This window comes from Dermacentor silvarum, chromosome 6, assembly GCF_013339745.2.
Source record: "Dermacentor silvarum isolate Dsil-2018 chromosome 6, BIME_Dsil_1.4, whole genome shotgun sequence".
Classification (NCBI taxonomy): domain Eukaryota; kingdom Metazoa; phylum Arthropoda; class Arachnida; order Ixodida; family Ixodidae; genus Dermacentor; species Dermacentor silvarum.
The window spans coordinates 131,972,471-131,998,146 of NC_051159.1; the positions used below are offsets into that span (position 1 = coordinate 131,972,471).

At 43.2% G+C, this 25,676-nt stretch overlaps 1 protein-coding gene across 2 annotated transcripts in view; it reads left to right on the forward strand.

The window, feature by feature from the left end:
- Positions 1–25,676, forward strand: part of LOC119456017 (hypoxia up-regulated protein 1) — a 38,173-nt gene that overhangs the window by 4,401 nt on the left and 8,096 nt on the right. Inside the window, exons 7-19 of one of the 2 annotated variants that reach the window (XM_037717608.2) lie at positions 20–148; positions 1,127–1,304; positions 2,501–2,687; positions 3,257–3,391; positions 4,068–4,286; positions 9,183–9,367; positions 10,450–10,591; positions 14,355–14,438; positions 16,253–16,375; positions 18,456–18,542; positions 20,820–20,971; positions 23,243–23,453; positions 24,174–24,386. In XM_037717608.2, the coding sequence (XP_037573536.1) occupies positions 20–148; positions 1,127–1,304; positions 2,501–2,687; positions 3,257–3,391; positions 4,068–4,286; positions 9,183–9,367; positions 10,450–10,591; positions 14,355–14,438; positions 16,253–16,375; positions 18,456–18,542; positions 20,820–20,971; positions 23,243–23,453; positions 24,174–24,386 (2,045 nt within the window). The remainder of the gene's footprint in view (positions 1–19; positions 149–1,126; positions 1,305–2,500; positions 2,688–3,256; positions 3,392–4,067; positions 4,287–9,182; positions 9,368–10,449; positions 10,592–14,354; positions 14,439–16,252; positions 16,376–18,455; positions 18,543–20,819; positions 20,972–23,242; positions 23,454–24,173; positions 24,387–25,676) is intronic. The other variant, XM_049669503.1, reaches the window with a different exon arrangement.

Here is a 25,676-nt window from a genome sequence, read left to right on the forward strand (position 1 = left end):
TTTTCTTTTTGCTTTCCAGGACAGACAATCAAGGATGCTGTGATCACAGTTCCTGCGTTCTTCAACCAAGCAGAAAGGAGAGCACTTGCTCAGGCTGCTAGCCTTGGGGGCCTGAAACTTCTTCAGCTCATCGGAGCCAACACTGCCGGTGAGGCTTCTGTTTCTGTTTATTTACCGGATTCCGCGTAGTACTCGCATGTCATGTCTTTGCATTGGTGCTTCTGTTTTGTTTTAGATCATTTTATATATTTGAACTAGTGCATATAACAAATTTTATCATCGTCAGTGTATGTTTATGTCCACTGGGCAGGACGAAGGCCCCCCAAGCGATCTCCAATTGCCCCTGTCTTGCACTAGCAGTGTTATAACTCTGTAACTCAGCCATAAAAAAACAATACCACAGTTTTGTTAATGACATCTAACGCATCCTAAGTGGACAAAATTTATCTGTTTATACGCTGCTCTGAAATTTGGGAAACCCTTTGCAATATCCTTGTAAAAATTGTAATGATTTCATGTAAGTTCTAAACTTGGATATCGCATTGTACGCATCAGTTGCTTTAACACATGCAGTTTAGAAAATGGCAATATCTGTTATTTTTGGTCCAGACTTGCAAATTTGTTAACATTGTATTGTTATTTTTTACGAATTTTCAGCAATCTTGTAAAAATTTGAGGTCCTAAAGCGAAAATCTGCCTCCTACAGTTGCTAGAATTTAACCTTCTCTATTAACTGTGACAAATTTCATTCAAATCAGTTCAGCAGTTGTCTCGTAATAGCATTTCTGAATTTTATATGTATTTGAATAGGCAAATCAGAGTTGGCCCTGAGCGAAACATTCCTCTTAAAACTCTATGCTATGTGATGCCAGGCTGCTTTATGACTTTGAGTCGATCATTTTCTCATTGTCATTGCTGTGATGTATTCACTTTTCAATGTTATTTGTCGTATTGAGCATCATTTACTGCTTGATCAGGCAACAGTTGCATTATTCCTAGGCAGGTCAGAGTACATTCCTGGAATTCGGGCTCTTGAAGTTTATCTCAAGTTCAATGTCATCTTGGTCATGTCTGTTAAAACAAAAAGAAAAATTATCATTGCAGTGATGATTTAATCCTTTTGCAGCGGCACTCAACTATGGTGTTTTCCGCCGCAAGGAGTTCAATGACACTCCAGTGCACATCCTGTTCTACGACATGGGCACTGGCAGCACCACAGCCACCATCGTGGCCTACCAGACGGTCAAGACCAAGGACAAGATTCTCGCCGAGCATGTGCCTCAGCTTTCCATCAAGGGTGTGGGGTGAGGCTCCTTTGCAGGTTGCTCTGGTCAGCTATGACAGCTGTTGCTAATGAGTGGTGCCTAAATGGGGCATCTTTATGTTCAACGTATATGATTCTCTATGGGTTGAGGCAGTCAAAATGTGAATAAAATGTCTACTGGAGTGGCTTAATCTAAGGCATAGAATAGCATATATGTAGGTGGCCTGAATGACGAATAACCGATTATATATCACGCAGTTGTATTCTCTTTTCTTTGTACCACTTCACTTTAGTCAGCTTTGTTTCTTATACTTTCATGCTCGGCGTAATTTTATGGGGCAAACTTCTTTGAAGTAAGCTTGGTAACACCTAATTCTAGATTTTCTTAATAGGACCAGTCATTTTGTGTGTGCGTTTTTCTTTTTTTTTTGTGGATCATGTAATTGTTATTATGTTCATCATCTCTGAGCAGCTGTAGAAGTAGCCTGTGTTAATGTTTTTACACTGTGCCACCTCTACAATTTGTTGTTTTATTCAATACCTCAGTTATTGGAAATACATATCTTGACCCCCCACCAAAAAAAAAAAAGTCTATGTTACAGATTAATTTTAAATTCATGCTGTATACATGCCTGCTCCGTATATCTAGTTTGACCTGCTTCCTACATATCGCTTGTCCCCTTAACAGTAGATGAGATTAACAGTACATAGTACTTCAATGCCGTGAGCCGTGATGCATGCTGGGTTCTTGTACAATGCAGGTCATTGTATAATGCGGTTTAGTTTCTAAATGAACTAGGTTTATAGTTGTGATGTTTGAAGGATGCACCAATTGCAGCTAGCAGCAAGCACTTGGCTGAATGTCAGTGCTTAATGGTGGCATTGTGCTGAGTTGTTAAGAATCTCTGGTTTCTCAGTTATGACTTCATACAATTAGTGCATTTATTTTTTATATTTTAACAGGGCACCTATAACTTTATCTGTGTTCACTTGTTGCACTGCCCCCAGTTCCCTTTCAAGCTTCTTATCGCTCTGTATCAGTTAATATGAAACTGTCAGACATGTGGTGAACACAATTTACACAGGACATCAGTGGTAGGTTAGCACTGAATACTTTGTCCTGCAGTAGGGTGGTAGTCATGGTTACACACCTTGAAGAACAATTAAACAGGCTTACACACCTGTTTATTATTTGTTCTCTCCAGCACTTAGAGTTGACTGTTCTGTCTGAAACAGGTATGATCGTTTTCTGGGTGGCCTGGAGTTCAAGCTGCGACTGGGCCAGCGATTCGCCCGGGAATTCAGTGCGCTCAAGAAGACAAAGCAGGATGTGTTTGACAACAAGCGTGGGCTGGCCAAACTCTTCAAGGAGGCTGATCGTGTCAAGAAAGTTCTAAGTGCCAACACTGAACACATAGCCCAGGTGCGATCATTGAGCCTTTTCTTCTTGTGGGCTTGAGCTAACTTTTGGTTATGGAACTGAAATGAACCGACTATTAAAGGGGAAAACAGGAATGAAACCTTTGTGAACAAATGGAAAACACACTTTGTTATGGATACTGGTTAATTGAAAAGTTACATTGCTGCCTTATTTAGAGAGAGAGACTAATGAGAGCTGGAGATAGCATAGTGAAAGGCCTCACATGTTAATCCAGATGGTTTGGGTGAAAGATGAAGTTTCAAGCTATCACTTGTTGCCCACAGGAAAGTGCTGTTATGTAAGAAAACAAAGGGACAGCTGACATCCTGGAACTTGTGGGGTTTGTTTAAGCAGATCTGCAGTGTTTTGTAAAAACAAACATGCTGTCATTCCTGAGCTCCTTGCTAATTTTGGTGAGATGTGCAACTGTAAAACCTTTCCCAGTAAAACCTTTCCCAGGAATTATTGTAACAGTGTTAACAGTTGATGCACACCGATTTCTTTATGCATGTGTTCTGTTATAAATCTGCGGACATTCCTCTGAGATTGAATTGGGCTTTCTTTCACTGCAGGTTGAAAATGTAATGGAAGATGTGGACTTCAAGCACCCAATCACCAGGGCTGAGTTTGAGGAAATCAGCGATGACCTGTTCAAGCGTGTGGCTGCACCAATCCACATGGCTCTTTCATCTGCTGGCATGACCTTGGTGAGCAGTGGGTTTTAATTCTTGCGCATTATTGTTCCCATAGCTGGTATACCAGTGCAAAAATTTTGAGCTTGCTTAGAAAAGAACTGTTTGCTGCTCCATGCTGCTCTTTGCAGCCATAAAGGCATAAGTATTTTTCACCATATGTTAATAAATTACCTCTGACAATAGCAAAAAAAAAAAAAAAAAGTAACTCTTGCTGTGAGAACAAGCTTCACAATCCAGAAGAGGTGCAAAAATGAACTGGTGGCAATACTGCCTGGGGAAGTTCCCGCACCCTCTTGCTGTGAAGTTATGGATTTTAATGCCATCTGCTAGGGCCTAGTTAATTTTTATTGGTAAAGATGGATTACATTGTATTCTAGAAAGAGCAAAACACGTTACTTAACTAGTTTTGAGAACATTTACAAAGCCACAAGAACCCATATAGGGAGAATACTTGGAAATTTGTGACGTCACACTACCTAATGTACCAGTGCTGGAGTTTTGGTGCGAAATTAAAAACAAAAATGTTACTTTGACCTTTACTTTGTCTTCTAATGTGTATTTAACTTATTACCACAATATTAAAGAAAATTGAGTGTGTAAAGAATCCTATCAGTCAAAGAGAAACACTAAATCATTTTATTGTCCATTTAATTTTATGGCTGTTGTCTTTGTTTCTATCGTTTTCCAGGGTGAAATCGACCAAGTGATAGTGGTGGGTGGCAGCACCCGCATTCCGCGCGTGCAGCAGGAGCTGCACACTGCTCTGGGAAGCAGCCGAGAGCTAGGCAAGAGCGTCAATGCAGACGAGGCGGCGGCGCTCGGTGCAGCCTATCAGGCCGCCTACCTCAGCAAAGGATTCAAGGTCAAGCTCTTCCAGGTCAAGGAGGCCAGTCTGTTCCCGATTCAGGTGTGTGCCGCCTGCTTAGTGATGGAGTTGATGGAGTGACCCGCTTGAATAACACACTTGCATAAATGTAGAAGTACCCACGTCTCATTTGAGAGCATGTAACCTTAGCCCTGTTGAAAATCTGGTGTATGTTTTATACCAGGATTCTAAATGTATAGCAATGGTGCATGCGTGCAGCACACACATTGGCGCAGCAAAGTACGTTTGGCAAATCAGTTCTGCGGAATCCTGCAAGGTGGAGGAAGTGTCACGAAAGGGAAAATTGTTGTCCACCCGAATGTAGCACGAAGCCACAAAGGTAGCCGATACGGGTTTCTTAGAAAGAAAGCTTTGCAGTTGAGGAAAAAATTTCTTCTGGTCCAGGATAAAACCCATATGGGATGAAACCCATCTGGGTTTTATTTGTAGCTTCATGATACACTTGAGTGGATGACAATATTAACTATCTTGGCAAGGGGCATGTTGTGTGTGTGCCTCACCTAAATTGCATCTGTTGTTGCCGATTAGTCTGTTACAGCTGCGCCTGTGAAAAGCAGGACTTGTTGCAGGGTTATTATAGTCAGACCAAACCAAGTGAGAAGTATGGTATGTTGTATCTGAAAGTATTGTATTTACTCGTGGTAAGGTCCCTACTTTCTTTTTTTTTTCAATTCGTTTACCGGCTGCAGGCCTTACATGAGGCAGGCTTATGGCTGCTTTCTGTTTTAAGGTGTGCTCGCACTGCAATGCAGAATAATGCAACCACTGACGGTTGACTATGAACACTTTTATTCAGTCATCGTCGTCTTTTCCACTGCCCTCATCGTTCGATGAATTCGCCTCATCAGTGCCGACCCAAAGTTGCTTGTCCATACTCTTAGAGGTTCCAGTTACCTTTAAGCTGTTGATGACGGTATTGAACAAAACCGCACGCCATGCATTCAAAATCTATATGCAGACTTCTTGCGGCAGTGCCCCCTTTATGCACCCGAAAACGCAATGCAGCTAAACAGTGCACCAATACCTTTGAAATGTGCTGGACCTATGGCACCTGATTCAGCTGGGTGCGGTGATAATGATGATGATGTTATCAGCAGGACAGTAACTAGTGCCACCTAGTAGCAGCTAGTGGAAATTAATCAGCACATTGGTATGTACTATCAACCAAAAAAGTTTACGGACCAAGGGATTTGACAAAAAGCTGAATATCTCTGCAGCCTCAAAACGCAGCCTGGTATTCCCATTTTCAGCCTCTACTGGTATATGCGAACAACATTTTGATGTGCGGTTTTACTGGCTACTTTTAAAGGCTGCTCGGATATTTAGCGTTTTCCAAGATCCCGTGGTCTGTACCATTTTGGGTCGATAGTACATGTTGCTTAGTGAAATTTTTACTTTTTGAAATTTTCATGCTTCAGCGTTTGGGTGCAGACCTTGCATGAAAATGGGCTGTAAATGAGTGGATACAGTATATCAACATATGAGGATTCATTGCAATGGCGTGCATTGCACATCTATAAGGTAATAATTGGAAATCGCTGCACCTAGAGATAACGACACATTTAGGTGGGGAGCCTTGGTACCTTCTCTCGACTCTTCAATTTTCGCCAATAACAGGGTTCCAAGTGTGTTTTAAAGCTAAGATTATGTTGTACCATGTAATGTATGCTGGGCATTACAGGGTTGGTGCAGTGTGCCAATGTCTCGCCTTAAAGGGGGTCCTGAACCACCCCTCGGGCTTGGTGAAAAAACATAGTCCGCGGGTAGCATATGCTGCTGTGAACATCTCGGCCAAGTTTTGCAGTCGTGCACGACGCATGGATCTCGCAAGCAGAGCGCAATGTTGCCTTTCTTTCAAATGCTCTCTTTTCAACAGAACCCTGCTCTTAAATCATTTCTGGACACTTTATTTCGTAATGAAGTGTCCAGAAAATGCGGCTGCTATTGGCCAAAAGCTGACAGTGAATCAAGAGGGGTGTTTGGATCAGTGCGTTTCTTCCTACTGTTACTGTGTATATTTATTGACGAAGTTAATAAACAGGCCGAAGTAAGCAAAAATCTGCTTTTGAATTTTGATAATTATGTACTTCCGGAAGAAGTCGACAATCGTCTGCTCACGCTTGGCCACATGCATAAGAATTAAACTTTGGCCACCCTGCTTAACGGTGTTGTAGCCGTTGGATCTCGCTGATTTCAACTAGTTTTGAACACTCAAATAGTCTCGAACCATGATAAACTTAAGGTTAGACCACATGCACGCTTGCCAGCGTGTGCGGACTCCTGGCCTCTCCTGGTTAGACGCCTTGGCAGACTTATTGATAGCGCTTCAAAATGTGCAAGTTGGATGTGGCTACTATCCATCGGTCAAGCTGGGGAAGGACTAAGCCGGTCTGCACCACGGTCAGACTGCAGCATATGAGTGTGAGCACGCACTCAAGCCCTGTCGTGCACAAAGCAAACGCTGCGCATATGCGCTACAGTTGCATGTACTCTGCAGTCTGCTACGTAGTGTAGATACAGTGACTGCCGCGGGGTGTCGCAAAGAGTCCACTGGCCAAGTGCACTGCGGCTCACTGAAGACAACCGCATTTGGCTTACGTTTGGCACGTCATACTAGTTGCCATAATCGGAAGTAGTGGCATCCAGAATCAAATTTGAACTGCACGCCACGGTGACGTTCAGCAAGCGGACGGACCTTTTTGGGCACACCCTGTTCCGCCATAGCTTTCGCAGTGCAAATAATTGAAGGAGGAGTGGAAACACCGCAAAGGTCGTGTTTGATTGCCAATAACTCCGCTTCTGCTGAATGCGTTGAAGTACTTTTTGTGGCAAAGTATTTCTGAAATAGCTTATTTTAACTTCAAATGAATTTTTCCATTTCAATAAAAAGTGGTTCAGAGCCCCTTTAATGTGATGTGCTACCTCTCGCACAGTCGTGGCGATGCCTCACATCATCATGTGTCTAGAACACAAGCTCGCATTAAACCACTTCCGTCGTGGGTAGTATTGGCAAACCGAATATGGCAGAAGGTACAATCCCACGACTTGCAAGAGTAGCTTTTCGACCTTTTGCTAGGAGTGCGTACCCAGATGTTCTAGGTTGTTGACGTGCATTGATAATGCCAGATGTGGCTACATTGATTGATGTAAAGGGCACGTGTGCTGCTGTTTTCCATACAACGTCGCCAGCAGTGGGGACGGGAACAAGCTGTGCAAGTGAATACAAAAACTGTTCGGTTTCATCATTTCAATCTAAAGGGCCTGAGCCCCTCAAGCACACTCAAACCACTGACTTTTGCATTTGCCATAGAGGGGATGCTAGAAAAACTGTTATTCATGAGGGTTAGTCAGGACTATAGATAGATTAAAAATGCCTAGAGTGGTTGCTTGCATATTTTCTCTCATTATTCTTGCACCGTCCTTAAAACATTGTGTTCTTATAATGTTATGTAAATTTCACCGCTTCAGAATGAAATAATTAGTTGATAGTGTATGTGCCCTGTTTGTTTCATTTGTCTTTTGTTTACGCTGTTTGCCATGTTGAATGCAAACCGACTAGACCAACTTGGTGCTTACGTCCTAGCTATCCTTTTTTAAATTCTTATGAGCACCTCGAAACACTTAAAAAAAACCTCGGAAAGCCTCCCGTGCTTAAAATGCTTGTACTTCAAGCTTGTCCCTTTAATGAGTCTTTTGGAAGTGAAAACAATCATGCAGGCTTTATGAAGCATTGATTTAGGTGTTTTAATAGTGGAAGCTCTGAATAATTAGAAATTGTCAAATATTCATTTCTATTTGCATATAAGAAATAATAATGCATATTGGAGTCTCTCAAAAGACAGACACAATCAATGACTGTTCTAAATTCTGCTGCAGGAGAGCTGCGGTTGTTGCACAAAGGCACCAGTTCCCCAGTTATGCACAGGGCAGATAGCTTTTGCTCAGTAATTTCCCTTCATTCAATGAAAATGCCTAGCTTCTATGTAGCCTGTATATATGAATTTGTTGTCTCAATTTCACCATATTTCCATGCCTGTGTGCGGTGCTGTAGTATCGCGCTCCTCTCCTTCGATGAACACTGCACTCTATGTGCAACTGGTGACATGCAGTTTTCTTGTTTCTTTACTGTCACTGCCGTGGCGCACTAGATCACTGAAACTGGTAGTTTCTAATTACGAGCTCCTTAGTTGACTGGACATCCCGTTGCAAATGGCATTAAATGCATGTATCAAATAATGTAAAGGCAAACTTTTTATCCCCTTCAGGTGCCAATTAATTCTGTCCATTGAAAATGTAGTTTAGTCACATATCTTGTACTTTCTGAGTCGTGAAAACCGCATAGTTCAGAACGAATTAAGTGCGTAGTAGGAATTTCCAATTTTTCAGTGAGTCTTCTCAACCTTTCATGCGAGAACTCCTTACAGGAATATCACATATGAGAATACCAACTATTTCATGTCTAGTGTACTGGGAAAGCACCTACCCAGACACTTTAAATATATGCCTGATGTAAAACATTGTGAAGAAGTGAACCTGCTACATGAAGACAAACTGACACTGTGAGGGCAAACATCCAGCCGTCTACCTTCCAACTCAGTTTACGGAAGCACATTACACTTATTATTCAAACTTACCGTACAGGTTCAATAGAAAGTGTTTCAAGATTTTTGTGACATATTTTAAATATTATAATTTTAATCAGTGCTCTTGATTTTGATTCACCATCTTTGCATGCACATTTGTGCATATAGCGCCTGAAGGGATTATATTTTGCATTGTTTAAAAATGAGAAAATATTTGGTATTTGATTCAGTATTCAAAGGTCATTTTTCTTTGATATCTGTGTTCGATTTGATTTGGAAATCTCGCTATTTTAACACCCCTAATTTCTTTTCTTTTACACACTGGATGATGCAGGTGGACTTCAGCCGAGATGTTGACACGGATGGCGTCAAGAGCACAAAGGTGGTGCGGCGAGTGTTGTTCAACAGGAACAACCTTTACCCACAAAAGAAGGTGATGACCTTCTCACGCTACACGTCAGACTTTGACTTTGACATCAACTACGGGGACCTTAGCTTCCTGTCCAGTGATGAACTGAGGTGAGGTGCTTCTCCCTACTCTTGCTGGTCTTGTTTAAATTTGCTGTTTGAGCTAATGGCTGTATTTTGCAACCAGTGTGTGTACATGGGGTTCTGTTTTGTTCCCGTTTGGTGACCCACTTTACTGTTATACAGTATATGAATATGTCTTGACTGCCTTTGTTAGCTGACTGGCCACAAAGTCAGCGCTGCATTATGTAGTACTGGTAGCATTTGAGAAGGAACCAGGCTAGGAGGCTGTTGAAGAGAAGTAACATTTTGTAATCGTAGCATATTTATAACATATTACCATGCAACGTTAACATGTAACATAAAGCAACATATTTTGTAATAAAGGAAGATTGTTTTTGAGAATTCACTGACTTTATTTGTGCTGCACTTGTTATATTTTTCAGGAACATTCTGCTTTTGATGATAGTGTAGGGGATTGTTTTGCTTTTGCTAAAGGTCAAAAAGAGATTTGCAGTATATATGTACAAACACGCAAACAGACTACTAGTTCCAGCATGAGGAACTTGCGTTTGCAGGCTGTTTTCCTTAACTAAATCATGGGGTTGGGGTTGTGGGCGCTGCGGTTAAGACTGAATGGAAATGGGTTTGAAACATAGTAAAGGCCATTTCCACTGGCTGGCATCATCTATACCACTGGCCAAGGCCACAGTTTTCCTATGAAGCCAATGGGAGTGATATCTGTGGTGAAATTGACTACTGGGCACAGAGATGCTTACAAAAAAAAAAAAAAATTAATTGGCTTAACAAGTTTTAGCCTAATCTCTCATATCATCATGGCTATGAAACTTGCCTTTTCCCATTTTGCTGCCAGACTGCTAAGGTGTCAGTGATAAGGTAGCAGGTATATGTAGCCATAATTGCAATGTATTTTCTTGGCGTGGAACATATTTATGTGATTTGCCTGAGGTTTCAAAAAAAAAAAAAAAAACAAGCACTAAGGCATTGACTGTGTTGCCTGGTATTTATTCCTAGTTTTGCTTTGGTTTTGTACTTCTCTGCTGTATGCTGTGAAAGTTCCGTGTAGGACTGCTCCAAAACATCTAGACCTTGTTCCCACCTTTCCTGTGCAGCAACTTTGGATCACTGAACATCAGCAAAGTGTCGCTGACTGGAGTGGCAGAAGCGATTCAAAAGCATGCCACCGATGCTGAACCCAAGGGCATCAAGGCTCACTTTAGGCTAGATGAGAGTGGCCTGCTTCACCTAGACTCTGTGAGTACTTTTCTGCTTTCACACCAAACTGAGCTGTGCTTTCCTGCAGCACGGGGCATGAGAACCCCGTTTTATGCACCTGTAGTGATTACAGCTTTTAATTTCTTGGTTGTTTCATCATCATCAGCCTATATTTATGTCCACTGCAGGACGAAGGCCTCTCTCTCCCTGTGATCTCCAATTACCCCTGCCTTGCGCTAGCTGATTCCAACTTGCACCTGCAAATTTCCTAACTTCATCACCCCAACTAGTTTTCTGCCGTCCTCAACAGCGCTACCCTTCTCTTGGTATCCATTCTGTGACTTTAATGGTCCACCGGTTATCCATTCTATGCATTACATGGCCTGCCCAGCTCCATTTTTTCCTGTTAATGTCAACTGAGTTAAACCTTGGTCAAACCTTCCTATAACAAAATTGCATCCCTTACACAAATTGTCCGTCCATCGCGATGTAGCCGGTGCTTTTTATCTTCGACAGCTTTGCACTGAGTAAAAGCGAAACTACTGCTTGCCGCAACCGCTGTTCATGGACGGCGACCTTGCGGTTCAGAAGGCAGGTGGCTGACGCACGCACCAACTTGGGGCCGTATTCTGAAACGTTCGCCTAGGCGAAATCAGCGTGCGCGCTGATTGGCTGGTTGAACAAAATTGAATGACGTCGGGCTCAACCACCCAATCAGCTCATCCAATTTTGCTAAAACAGCCAATCAGCGCACGCCTGAAAGCGAAAAAAGAAATTTCGCCTAGGCAAACGTTTCAGAATACGGCCCTTAAGTCAAAACGAAACTACCTTTCGCGGCAAGAAGTGCGGACGAAACCGCGGCCGCTATCGACGCGATCATGGACGGTCACTTTACGGTTCAGAAGGCAGGCTCAGCTCGTCCAATTTTGCTAAAACAGCCAATCAGCGCACGCCTGAAAGCGAAAAAAGAAATTTGGCCTAGGCAAACGTTTCAGAATACGGCCCTTAAGTCAAAACGAAACTACCTTTCGCGGCAAGAAGTGCGGACGAAACCGCGGCCGCTATCGACGCGATCATGGACGGTCACTTTACGGTTCAGAAGGCAGGCGGCTGACAGACGCACCAAGTCAAAACGAAACTACCTTTCGCGGCAAGAAGTGCGGACGAAACTGCGGTCACTATCGACGCTGCCATGGGAGGCGACTACGCAGTTGTGAAGGCACGCAGCCGACGCGCGCATCGAGTGAAAACGAAACTACTATTTGCCGCAACCGCTGCGGACGAAACTGCGGTGGTTATCGACGCGATCAGAGATAGCGACTACGCACTTACGGAGGCACGTGGCTAGCCGCCAACGCGGTGTTACGCGCGGCGATAAACGCAAGAATAAAGGCTTTAAAGGCACAATTAGGCACGAAGCGCTTCGGCGTTGCTGTCAGTCACGTGCCGCGTACGATTGCCGCTGAGGACCACGGCGACGCGGACTGCGCCGCTTCGTTTCGGTTGGACGCTATGCCGTTCTTGCTCTTCTGCGGCGCGCATTTGCGGTGCTCCGCGTTTTCTTTTTTTCTTTTTTTTCTTTTTTTTTCCTCCAACGTATACGTTGCGTTGGAGGTCAGTGCGCACGCTATCGGCACCTACCCTATCTACAAATAGCCTTACATCAATACCTCTGTTATTTGCGGTATTGATTATAAGCATATATGCTGATATCATCATACAAAATGTGTGGTCGGGTCTATGCAAAAAAAGTGCAAGCATGATGCATCTGAAGGGCCACCAAAGGGTCTCCACTTTCTTGTTGATATTGTTGCCCTGTTGGCTGCTTGCCCTTCCAAAACATGTCACAGCAACATTAAATTTCACATGCGTATTTTACTGTCGTTAATATGCAAATGTATGGTTGGTGCCATCGCACAAGACCAGCATGTTGGCTTACTGGCTAGCCAAGCCAAACTGTTAGCCAAAATGCATGTGCATGTCCAGAATGTGCCAGTTGCTCTTGCTGAGTGTAACATTTTTTGCTACCAGAATACATATTCACGACTACAAGCGAGGAAATATTAGTGTTACTGTAATAACGGATGTGGCCTCAGACCTTGCATTCTTGATTTCGTTGCTGCAGCAGACTCGTTGAAATAAAGCATGACCAGCCATATTTTATATTTGCTTAGTTATGTGTTGTACTAATTTGTTATATCCATGGTTCTTATATCGAGGGTCATGCACGGTGTGCTCCCTCATCACATGTATTCATTATGCTATTCAAGCCATTGGGTGTTAGCACTTACGAATTGGGGTGTACAAATGCTTGATATATTGAATATGAATCAAAACAGAAGTATTTGAAGTATTTTCAAAGTATTTAAATTGTAGAGCCGGCTATTTGATTTGGAATATTTGATTACATGTTCAGATATGCGAGTTCAGTACAAATAGATTGAAGCCTGCCATGAAAAAGCATCCATGCCTACGGTCTACCGGTTGCACCAAGTGTCTGTTGCAAGCCAACCAGTAATTGCAGTGGTCTTCAGCTGAGAAGCTTGTTAATAAAGGCAAATGTTTAATAGGATTCTAAATAGAGGGAGAAGAAATTGAATAGTACTTTTTTACCACACTTCTTTTTTATGTCGAATAGAATATTTTTCCGTTTCTAAAAGTGGGAAAATAAAGAAGGGAAAGAAGTGTGGTAATAAATATAGAATTCAATTTCTTCTATTTCTGTAACTCTATTTGGAATTCTATTAAACATTTTCTATTTTACATATGAAAAATAGTCTATTCGACCATATGGAGCCCATATTTTTCTGATAGTAATCTTAATTTGATTAGAAAATTTCACTATTCGAGCATCCCTGCTTATGAAGATATGCTGTCATGTGTGTACTTGCACTAGGGCCTGAAGGAACTTTTGCTCAACAGTGCTTGCTTCTCATGTTGCTTCAGCAACTGCCCTTTGCTTTTGCACTTGGCTTCTGCAAGAATTCAGTATCTGGAGTGAGGGGGGAATTTGTATTGCTAGCTTTCTTGCACTTGTTTTATTTTCTGTTTGCTTTGGTCATGTGCACTTTCTGTGTTCCATTTTTGCTTGCTGTCATGCTTAGCCTGCACCCCGCATTGCATGAAACAAGAGTACATTAATGCTTCCGATTTCGTTTCCTTGCAACTTGCCTTACCTCTGAAACTTCTCTAACGGCATGTGTTTCCCACTGAATAGTCGATTTGTGGTCAATGTACAGTGACCTGTGTGTTTAGCTAAACAAACTTAAGTTCATACTACTCCATTGTTGACCTTCAAAATTTTTGTAATGACCATATTTTGTAGTTTATCTCGTGAGCTTGGTTTGTCCAGCATACTGTGTAAGCATATAAAAGCAACTTCTCATTTTTACTGGATGAACCTGTCAAATACTTATGGTAAATTCTTTTTTGTATATTAAAATCTAGCCTTGTCCTGAAATTTCAATGCCATGAAAGGGGCCGTAAATGCAATATTTTAAAGTTTGGATAAACACACAGGTCATTGCGCATATTGCATGCTCATTTCTGTTTCATTTGCTTTGCTTTGCTTTCCTTCTATGCTTCCTCAAACATTTTTGCATGCAAGTTGAGAAGAGCTAGGGGCTGGTTAGCATGAAAGATAAAAATGGGAAAGAGGGTCTGAGGATTATAAGCCATAGAATGAGCAATGACAGGATGCATCGAAGGTATGCAAATGAAGCAGACGAGTTTTGCCACGTTTGGTACTTGCGAATGTACAGTAGCTTCAGTGCTCACGCTTTCACCATTTCTTCACGCACAGGTCAGTTACCTTTTCGACAAAAAGGTTCCGATTCCTGGAGCGAAGCAAAAGGTTATTAAGAAAGACCCGCCTGCTCCCAAGCCGGTAAATTGTTTGCGTGTGTGTGAAGAGGTAGCATGGCCTGCAGGCGCATTTTTACCAGTTGATGTTGCAGTCAATAAGCCGTCTTTATCTGTTGGTTTCGGACAAGGTTGCAGGTGTGATTATGTTAGAAGTTGCAGTTCCTTTTGTTGGTGCAGAACATAGAGATGTCCTCATACCTATAATGAAATTAATTTTTGGGTACCATTGCTGTAAACTTCCACTTGCAAAATTTAGTTTCCCATAGATTTACACAAAATATTCATTTTAAGTATAACAGCACAACCCATTTTTCATGCTTCATTGTTTTCAGCGATGATGTAACTGTTACTCTCCTTCACTGTTTATTTTTGGGTGCTAGCCATCTAAGGCAGCCTTTTTTACACTACCATCTCTGATATTTTTATTGGGTGTAATTGAAAGCCGTCGCTTCGGAGCAATCGTAAATGAAATTTGGTTTAGTGCGGAATTGTAAGTTAAACTTCGTGCTTCTTGTAATGCCAACATGCTTGCAAGTGCAGGCTTGGTGTTGTGCATCTCCAACAGACTCTTGCTGTGTTGCTCGGAGTTAACTTGTGGGAACGCAGTGGTAGTTGGCTAGCATTTCGCAGCTGCTTCTATGTTTCCCTTTGGCTCCTTGTGTACCATATTACTTAATTCTATGCATCATTGTTTGACCTGGCTGGACTTAAATTATGCTTGTTCTTCATCATTTCAAGTTTTCATAGTGCATACATGCACTAATGTTGCTGATTAGGTTTGTATTTTAGAAAATAGTGCTAGTGCATAAGATCAGATGCACCTGCTGTCTGAAGATCAGTGCTTCGTGTGTTGATCTGAGGAGAGATTCTGCTGCACTGCATATTTTTCTGCACATAGTGTGTGGTATCTAGTTCAGCATAAGTCTTACGCTTGCCATTTGCCTGGAATTATTGCATATTTTCTGCAACTAATGACAGCACTAGTGTGATGGTGCTTGGGGTATTGTGTTAAACTTGATAGTTGATGTGCAGTCATGGAATGTTTATGTCCCCGTGGACCTAATTATGTCAGTTTCCATGAGAGCCTAGAGCAGAACAAACAGAACTTAACACTTGGCTTTTTGGTGGTACTGTAAGCCAGATATAATTCTTGCACCTTAAAAACATGCACAAAGAACACATTAAGAATAAAGTGATGGACATGAGTGCAGGCGTGTGCTTGTGTCGCTTCTTTTTGAGGTGTGTTCATTTATCTGTCTTAGCAGTGCAACAATTTTTTTGGTCATCTTTTACGGTGTCGACATCATGTATCCTTGACAAGCTTTTGGCATGCCTGTTTTAAGACTGAGAAGGTTTGTCAGTCAAGCATAAGTATTCGTGTAAGACATTGTATGCTGCTACATAGGACTAATAGATTTGAATGCAAGCATTTGACTGAAACCAGTCTAGTTGGGAAACATTTTAAATTGCACTAATTAAAGAAACACCAATCGTATCAGTTTGTTAAATTGACCTAACTCGATGGTTGAGTCCTTTTGGCTCCTTCATCAAGGGCGACTTCATGAAGCTTCAGGCTTATTAAATTTAACTCAACTTCTTGGAGTTTTTTCAATTCCTTCAGAAGGACTCCTAAATGTGACTGCTTTATCACTTGACTCTCTTCATTGGTCACTTTAAGTTGAATGAGTCACTTGTTACATTGAATAACCTTTCTGCTGGTAATCACTGGACCCCAAGTGGCTTGATCATCGTTTTGTTTTAAAAATAACTATCTGAATGGGCTTGTCTGTTGGTGAAACCACCATTCATTGGGTTGGTCTGCCTTGGGGATGACAGGCCGAGGCAACCTTTGAGAAGACCGTGGAGGAAGTGGTTCCTCCAGCAGAGGAGTCAACATTGTCACGGCTAGGAAGCACCTTGGGGAAACTGTTTTCTGGAAGTGCAGATGAGCCCACAAAGGTGAGTAATTGAGGACTAGCCATTTTAAACAATAGTTGTAGTGGTGCAAATGTACTTCTCTCAACGTAATTACTATTTCCTCATTTCACGTATCCTTAACTGAACACATTTGCTCCATTAACTACCTTTAGCATTGTCTTCTAGATAAAAAAAAAAATTATGGTTGATCACTCTGTCATAGGAATCGGTAGAACACGAAAGTGAAACGTGTCTTCACAGAAGCTGTTGCATGTTTGCTTCGTGAACTCGCGGTCCACTGCGGCAAAAGGCGCACAATCTGCGGGCCGGCGACCATGTTGCAGGTTTGCTTAGCACGTGGCGTTCTGTTGGCGAGTGCCGTCCTGCTTGTGAGTGGCTTTGGCGAAGGTGCGAGCATTCTAGTCCGGCTCTGTAGTGGCTACGGCAGCCAGTCGAGCTGCGACACGCACAGCTGCACGTATTCTAGTGGCAGAGTTCGCACCATGTGCTGCGAACGTGGGAAGGCATTCTGTTTCATGCTGGCATGTCTCTCGCCTGAGCAAAGCGAGATTCGCCCGGCGACGTTGTTGCCTTTCTGCGCCTTTTAGCACAGCAGTTGTCTTAGGTCGTGCCATCACAAGCGAAGCAGTAGGCGATGCACGTTGAAGCCGCGATCCGTAGGCGACGAGGCGCCACAGGATAATCCAACGCGAACTGCCTACACATGGCCACAGAAGTACAGTAGAACCCCGTTGTTACGTTCCCGGGTGCTGCATTTTTCCGGCTGTTACGTCGTTTTCGGCCAGTCCCGGCACAGCTCCCATAGAAACCAATGCATTGGTAACGCCGCTGTTGCGTCACAACTGTGGGACCGTTCCCGCATCATAGGTTGCGAACTGCCACCCCGTGCCGGCCCGAGTGGCCATTTTGACTTTTCATGTTGCTTGGCTTTGGTGGCTTGACGATGGCATTGACTGCCCAAAGTGCTGGGGACGACACCTATGACGTATTTTCAGTTTCCACTAGCAAAACTATAGCCCTTGAGATCCGTATTTGCTATCTAAAGATGGTGTCTATGATGTGTTGTGGCCCTAAAATTGGTTTTGGCTCATAGATGTTCCGTAAAAAGTTTAAGGGCGATAACGCCATTGCCGCGCGCCGTATGCTGTATGTGCGAGTGAAAGTGGCTGACAACTGCGTCTAAATCTCGCACGCGCAAGAAAGAAAAGCAGGGAGGAAATTGGCACTCGTCAGTGCCACGATGCAGTACTTCGCTTCACTGCTCCTAGATGGCGGCGCCGGAGCCGACGTCACAACCATTACATCCGGAGCCGGAAATTGGTCGTGAAACCCGGCATAAAACACTTTCATGTTAAAAAGTTATGAATATTACCCAATACAGAACATGCTTACTGTATGTAACAGAGCACACTGTTTGTGTGAAGGCTCATAGCAAAATTGGTCAAACGAGATGACACCAGTGGCCACAGTGAGGAAGCAGTACAGGGCATGGCGAGCACTGAATGTAGAGATTAACACAAACTACATAAATGCTTTTTGTATTGCAAAACACTTGATTTGGGCTTCTAAAAGGCCTGGATGTCTTGATACACAACTCTTCAAGTCATTGTCTTTATGATAGCTTGCCTTTTTTGGGAGGATAGCAAAGCTTTTGCAGCTTGGACTGCTCGGCTCTCAAGAGGCATTAGGAAATAGCTGTCATGCCTAATTTTGGCCTCTTTTCATGGACATTTTCTCTTGGCACCCATATTACTAGAACCTTGCTGATGTCAACAGTGCAGGTCACTGCTGCAACTTCAACATTTATTAGTTGCTGTTTTTTATAGATAAAAGATCAGGGTAATACTACTACTGTTTAAAGGGAAAGTGAGACATCCACCCAAATGTAGCAGTTGCTACAAAGGAAACCCATACGGGTTCCTGGAAGCCTACTACTGTTTGTGATTAACAGTGGGCAAACACTAGAGATGACCACTGTTGATATCTTAATATGCTAAAAGCACTATATAGTTTCAGAACACTGTGTCATAAGCAGAAGCTGCATGTGTTGGCTTGTATTGACTTCTGCGTTTTAAGCATGTGAAAACTTAATTCTGTGCAGGAGGAGAGTGGCCAGGAAGCTGATAATAATACTGCGCAGGCCCAGGACAATACCACTGCCAGCCATGACAGTGAAAACAGGACCCAGGTAAGGTATTTGGTGTGGCACATTCATCCAGGACTTGTTATTGTGTCCTCTTGTGTGGGCAGTACTTTTTCTTCTTCTTCTTTCTGGGGTTTTACGTGCCAAAACCAGTTCTGATTATGAGGCACGCCGTAGTGGAGGGCTCCGGATTAATTTTGACCACCTGGGGTTCTTTAGCGTGCACTACAACGCAAGCACACGGGCGTTTTCGCATTTCGCCTCCATCGAAATGCGGCCGCCGGGGCCGGGATTCGATCCCGCGACCTCGTGCTCAGCAGCGCAACGCCTTAGCTGACTGAGCCACCCCGGCGGGTGTGGGCAGTACTACCTAGATTGTTTGGTGCTGGGTATTCCTGGCTGTGAGGCATACCTTAAAGTAGTTAATTTAGTTCGTTATTTCTATCTTGTTTTTATTTTATTCATACCGTAAAATTCCGAGCAAGCGCCCCCACCCGTGCAAGAGCCCCCCCCCCCCCCCCCTAACTTCACTGCTAATTTCAAATTTCCGCGCCGTTCCAGGGAAAGCGCCCCCCCCCCCCCCCCCCCCCGCTCCGCACCAACACTGGCCTGCCACATCCAGTCCACGAAAATGATGGCAAATTCGGCAAATCGCACCGGTGCGCGTCGGACGCCCGGATGAGCCATTTCATCGAATCATGGTCGTACCCGGGCGCCCCAGTGGGCACGCGAGTGCATCGGGGCGAACTGCGGCTGGCGGTCTGTAGTTCACGGACCGCCGGCCGACGGCGAGATCTGCCTCTCGCACGGCACAAAGGAGTTCCCTGCGGCACAGTGACGTGACCACTCGGTGACTGAGGAGTGGTCGCGGCTACGCTATGGCATCGCCGGCAGCTTCACCGCTGCTAATCACTCGCCACCGATATCGTCGCTAGGCCTTTTTCAGTTCACTTCGAATCTGTAGCAGACGGCGCTTCAGAACGAACCGCCGACGCTCCCAAGCAGCAATGTTTTGTTACCGTCGTTGCCGCTTTACCCTCTCCTCGCAATAATTTCACACGATAAAGAAAACATGCTGATATTTGCGGCGCCACCAGCTGCGATGCGAGCATGGCCGAGCCGCGGTTCGCTGTCCGCCGTCGGTAGCCATGCACTGCAGCTGAGCTTCACTTGTATCGGAACTCTCATTAGTGCTAAACGTTTCACCGTGGACATGGTTTTTAATAAAGTGAACATTACGCGTCAATTTACTCTCGCGGACATAATTTTGCCTGGAATAGAAGCTGCATAACCAATGTTCGCGTCGCCGGTCGCGGCGACGCGCCGGTGCAGCGTCGATGCGCTTTCTGTAGTTCTTTTGGTGGTTTTGAGTAACGGTGGTGTTGAGAGTGATAAACACCACTAACAAATCTTTGGCTTAATAAACTTCATGTTCAATAAAATTTTAATGCTATTCCAACTGCGCTTCCTTTTTTTTTTTTTTGCGGGAAAATTTTGTCGTGGCCATCTTGAATTTTGGTGCCGTTCCGGGATAGCGCCCCCCCTAACTTTGCCGGTAATTTCGACTTGCTCGAGGGGGGGCGCTTGCTCGGAATTTTACGGTAGTATTTTTTGAAGACTGATTCATTCTACAGCAAAGCATTGGAAAAATTTAGGATCAGAATGTCATTTCACTGATGGCTGGAATTTCAGAAATGAATTAAAGGGAATCGAGAGGCCCTTTGTTAATTGAATCTTCCACTGCATCATGGACTCATGGTTAAGGAGCTATTCCCTTTCATTTCCACAGTGAACAATATTCTTATATTCTCAGATACAGTCGACTTGCCTTAATTTAAACTTCTGGAAGCCACAACTTTTTTTTTTTGCTAGGAGATCGAAATATCCCGAGTTGCATAAAACATGGTCACAAACACAATTATTGGTCCCGTCAAGGTACACAGCAGCATGGATATAAAGCGTGTACATGTCTTTGCTTCTCATGCCATATAAATGTCCTTTCGTAATCCCCCATATTTTGGGAGGGAGGGGAAGGAAGGGGAGGGGTTTGATGACCGACAGCTGTGCTCGCCGCTATTGTGATTCTAGTTTTGCTTGTCTTTCTGAGCACAAGTTCGCCCACCAAATGAGTTGGATTTTAGGCTCACACTTATGGCAGTTTTTGGTTCTTCTTCGTCACTAAAATGTGACAATATTTTTGCTTGTATGGGCTGAGTAATTTCCTTTCAAATTTGTGCCATTGTGCTCTCTTTTGATTGTATTGAAGCTTGTGAATCTGCTCGTTGAATGTTTGTTGTGCACGTTTTGTAAACGTATCTGCAGGCTGAGCAGAGGAGCTCGGAAGGGGAGGCTGCCGGCAATGAAACTACCAAGACTACGAAGCTGGTCACAGTGAAAGAGCCGGTGACCATTCGTTTGACTCTCGTGGACCGGACAGAATTCACTGCCGAGCAGCTTGCGGAATCCGTCAAGAAGTAAGTACACAGAACAAATTGCACTGTTTTGTGTCTTGCTTTTCAAGCTGCATTTCCATAGCTATGATTCAAGTTCATTGGGTCCAGTTTTTGCTCATCATGGCCATATGCCTTGCTAGGAACCTTGCTAGGCACAAAACACCTCTGTGTGACTACCTGAAGGCTTACCCTTTGAACAGCTTTAGGGCACTAAGGTGACAGGCATTTTACAGAAGAGATTTCGGGACCGTGGTTTCGTGCATCTGCGATGTGCAAAGTACATAAGTGCTGCTCAGCTTATTGAGGTGCCTGTGTGACTGCTTGTGGTAAACTGAACAGTGAACGCTTCATTGTATGTGCGTGCAAAATGTCAACTTCTCTCCTTCTCGTCTTTCAGTCCCCTCCTTTCCCAGTGCAGGGTAGCTTATTGTAGTTGGTATTACACATTAAGATAGGTTGGGGTACTGCTGCACTATCCTGAAATAGACATTGCAGCTATGTCTTGGCTGTGCCTGGCCCAAACTCTGTGCACTAGCTCCCATATAGATGCAGAGCCCCATGCTATCGTCTCTTGGCTACACTGTGGGAAGCAGATGTGCGACATGGCGACACACACACACAGTAATTGAGTGAGATCAAATAAACATACTTTATTTCTTCACTAAGTAGGGTTTGTGGAAGCTACAACCTGAACTTCGCTGCAGCTTGCATAAGTGATGGCATAAAGGCGACAATATTACGGCAAGCAAAAGCATGGGTGGGTGTGTTGCGGTCAACTTTGAACAACATTAACCCTTTAAGCACGGGACATATACATAGGTACCCGCAAAAATTGTTACAATTTTTATCTAGCAAATGTGCAAAACACATTGAGAATAAGCATAATCGAAGAAAAGAAACACATCTTTTGCAGAAACTTTTTCGGTAATGCCAAGGAAACACCAGGCAGAAAACGAAGTGGGCTTCACCATGGCTTCATTTGATATTTTTGCTGACAACTCTCATATGTGAGCCATGGGTGTACATTTCATTTGCTTTACATCATGTGTGTGTGATACTGGTGCAGCTGCATACGTTGCAACAGTCCGTCTCCTACGACTGTGCTTTAAGAAAAAACATGAGGCACGAGCCAAACTTCTTCCTCGCCCTTTTTTCCTGCTCTAAACCAAGAAATGGAGCTTGCTGCGTGCCATTCAGTAGTTGATGACATTTAGCCAGAAACTTCTTACTCAATACCGAAACTCTGCAGGAGAAAATTTTTTGTCTTTTCTGGTTTGTTGCCTGTTGGCAACACTTATCTATAAAGGGTTAAACTGACAAGCAGCACATTGTTTTTGAGATAAGTCAGTGACTTGCAGTAACCTTATCATTGCCAATTTTACCTGGTATAGAAACTTGTGTGGCTAAACCTGCATGAAGCAAGTATCCCTCTGTTGTCCTTTCACTGTCTGAAGATTTGCGAAAATATCTGCAAAGTTGGAAGAGCGAAAACTTTCACGAACAGAATATCTGCTAAAATTTGGTGCAACTTGCGTAAAATCGTAAAACCAGCCCAAATTTAGAAACCTTACGAAAAATTTGGGAGTGTTGACAGGTACGTAGCTGTGACTGCAAGTGGCTCTGCAGCAACTTACACTAATAGCAAATGAAGAACGCTCATATCTGAGGACTTAAGCAAAGAACACGTCGTCCTTTGCCAATTTATTTCTACTTATAAGCATTATTATAGCGATTTAATAGGAAATGTCACGGGTCAAATGAAAACTAAGCTGTGAGAAATTTGCAATGCCTTTTTGACAACACATAGGACAGTTACATTATGAATGCTGTTAACTTTGATGCATTTTCAATTTCTAGTTCCCACTTTTAACTTCTTTTTCACATTGCTGTGTGCAATTGGACATGTAATTTGTATTAAAACATTAAAGGAACATATTGTTGGACAGGTACTGTAATGTGGCACTGTTTTCTGAAACACATTTATGCTTAGTACTGTACTGCAGAAGCAATTTATTTGAAGTCAGCTAATATACCTGAAGGCTTACCCTTCTGATTAACATCCTTTCTTTTTTTAATTGCATGCAGCCACGATTAGCTTGCAGTTGCTTGCTGTCATTGTCATCAGACCCGTCATTTTGGTATGGCATATAACAGACTGTCTTCAAGGTTTTTCATTCTGAAACTACTGAAATGAAAGCAACAAAAAATAGGTGCCCAAATGTATGTTTGTTCCAAAAAAGAAAGGAAAGGCAAAATTTTCCGAAGCTTTATTGGATAACTATTGGTTTGCAGGCTCTCTGATCTGGACAGCAAGGACAGGGCCAAGCTTGCCAGGGACCATGCTAGAAACGCTTTGGAGTCATTCCTGCACGAGACCAAGGACAAGATGTACAGTGATGAGTACGAGAAGGCCTCCACTGAGGAGGAGCGCCAGAACATCATTGCCAAGCTGACAGAGGGCTCTGACTGGCTCGAATACGAATCGGATAGCGCTGAGACCAAGGCAAGAATGCGCTTGCTACGTAGCATTTCAGTTATTGAAGCAATGCTTCATGTGTTGTGGTACCCATTATGTTACGAGCACAGCAGGAGTGATGAAGAAAGGCGATGCTTGTGGCGTGGTAGAATGGAGAGTTCGGTAAATAGAGTGGTGAAACTTGTACTATACATTGATCTTAACAGTGCAGCCATTTAATGAAGGATTGCTACGCATGTTAAGCACTTCATATGGATGGTAGGTATCCAGGCATAAAAATGTAATTGTAGTGTGTATATAGAATTTGTAAAACGAGCTGAGCTGAAGTGGCACTGCTTCCAGTTTTAGTGTGCGTCATCTCTGCTGAATGATGTGCATGAGTTAAAATGGGTATAATGATGCGATTGTGAGAAACTCCATTGGCACAAATTTTGCTAGAGAGTGAACTTAGTTGTTGAGCAAGTTTTCATAAGCTTAATGTCAAAGATAACCTGCTAAGCAGCAAATATTATTGAAGTGAAAAATAATCTTTTTGTCAATGCCCTCTTCACTGACAAGCCTTCAGTTTGTCTTGGAGAGCTGTGCTTGCATAAATACTTTGCTGACAAGGGCAGTTAAGGTATGTTGTGCATTCTGCATGCAACTTAATCACACAGAGTGCCAGTTTTAAAATGTGGCGTCAAAAATGATCAGAATGCATGTATTGCGAGTACTTAACTGAAGATAACCACATACTTTTTTACATAGACCTTCAAGGAAAAGCTTTCTGGATTGACGCGGCTTGTCAAGGACCTGTTCGACCGCGTCCAAGAACACCGGGAGCGACCAGGAGCCCTCGTTGCTCTGAACAACATGTTGAATGCCAGCGAGGTTTATCTGTCGGCCATCACTGGCCTCCAGGACCAGGTCTTCACTCCTGTCGAGATTGAAACGCTGTCCAGGATCATCAATGAAACCAAGGTAAATGTGTTTTGTATTCGCACAGTTTATTATGGCATTTCGGTCATGTTGTCACTTTGTGTAAGTAAAACAAGTACCTACACATATCTGTTGATAAGAAAAGCTTTGTTTTTGAACAGACCCTGTTAACAGTTTAGGTCAGAATTGGAGAAAAATTTCTTTTAATGCTATTTTTTTATTTGTTCTATGTCCTAACAGCAAACTGATCGCAGGTCCATAACATGACATAGGAAGCAGGTGTAACAGGTACATTGATATTGCATAGAAATTACCTTCACATTCAGTGCTCCTCTCTGGTAGCAAAAGACACATACTTGGAACTTGCTGCAACGCTGAAATAAAACTGGCACGCATGCTTTTGTTACTGGCATTCAAAGTTCGTAGCAGGATGTGTAGATAAGACTTATCTTTGGCAGTTCTTGCAGAAGATTTATCGAACAATCGAGACTCGATTCTTGGTAAAGTGGGATAGGTTGCTGTGGGTTGTGCTGTTGCTGCGCAGAAAGTATAACACGGACAAAAAGTATGATTTGAAGAGAGCCCAGACCATAGTGTTTTAGTTCAGTGCATGTGCTGTCTGCATCTACAAATTGTTGAGTTCTTATAAATGGCTTTTCCAGATGTGCTGCATTCTCATTCACACTAAAACTTTGAACAAACGTGCCATTTCAGTGTGCTTCGTACAATATCATGTTCGTAGGCAAGACTTTGCTGTTTTGTCTAGTATAAATTGGAGCACACTCAGTCTGCAATGATGCTGCATGCAAAATGTAGATTTTTCTCTTTGTGAAACAATCTCTTCGCCACTTGTTGTTGGTCTCCTTGACTGGTGGCATGTGGCAAGCCATGCAAGATGGCTTCCGAGACCCATTTGCTAAGCAGTGGGAAAATGGTGTAGACGTTGCTGGTCACCTTTTCACAGCACTCATTCTGGCGCTGATGGTGCAGTGTGCACAGTTTCCTGCTGATGTGGCTGTGTGTTTGTGGCAACCCAATCCTCTACCAGAATTGGCTCTACCAGAATTGTTATAAGTGATGCAGCAATTTAGCTTAGACATTCACATTATTACAACACTTATAACTCGGAAACAACAATCACAGTTGTAATGGAGTACAGTAAAAGCTCGATGATACGATCACGGCTAATACGAATTTCCGGATGATACGAATTTTTCTGTGGTCCCGGCCGAGCCCCATTACTTTGCAACGTGCTAGAGAACGGTTGTTACGAATCGATTTTCAGCCTGCGTCGGTTGATACGAATAAACGCCGCCCCACCGACGACCGCGA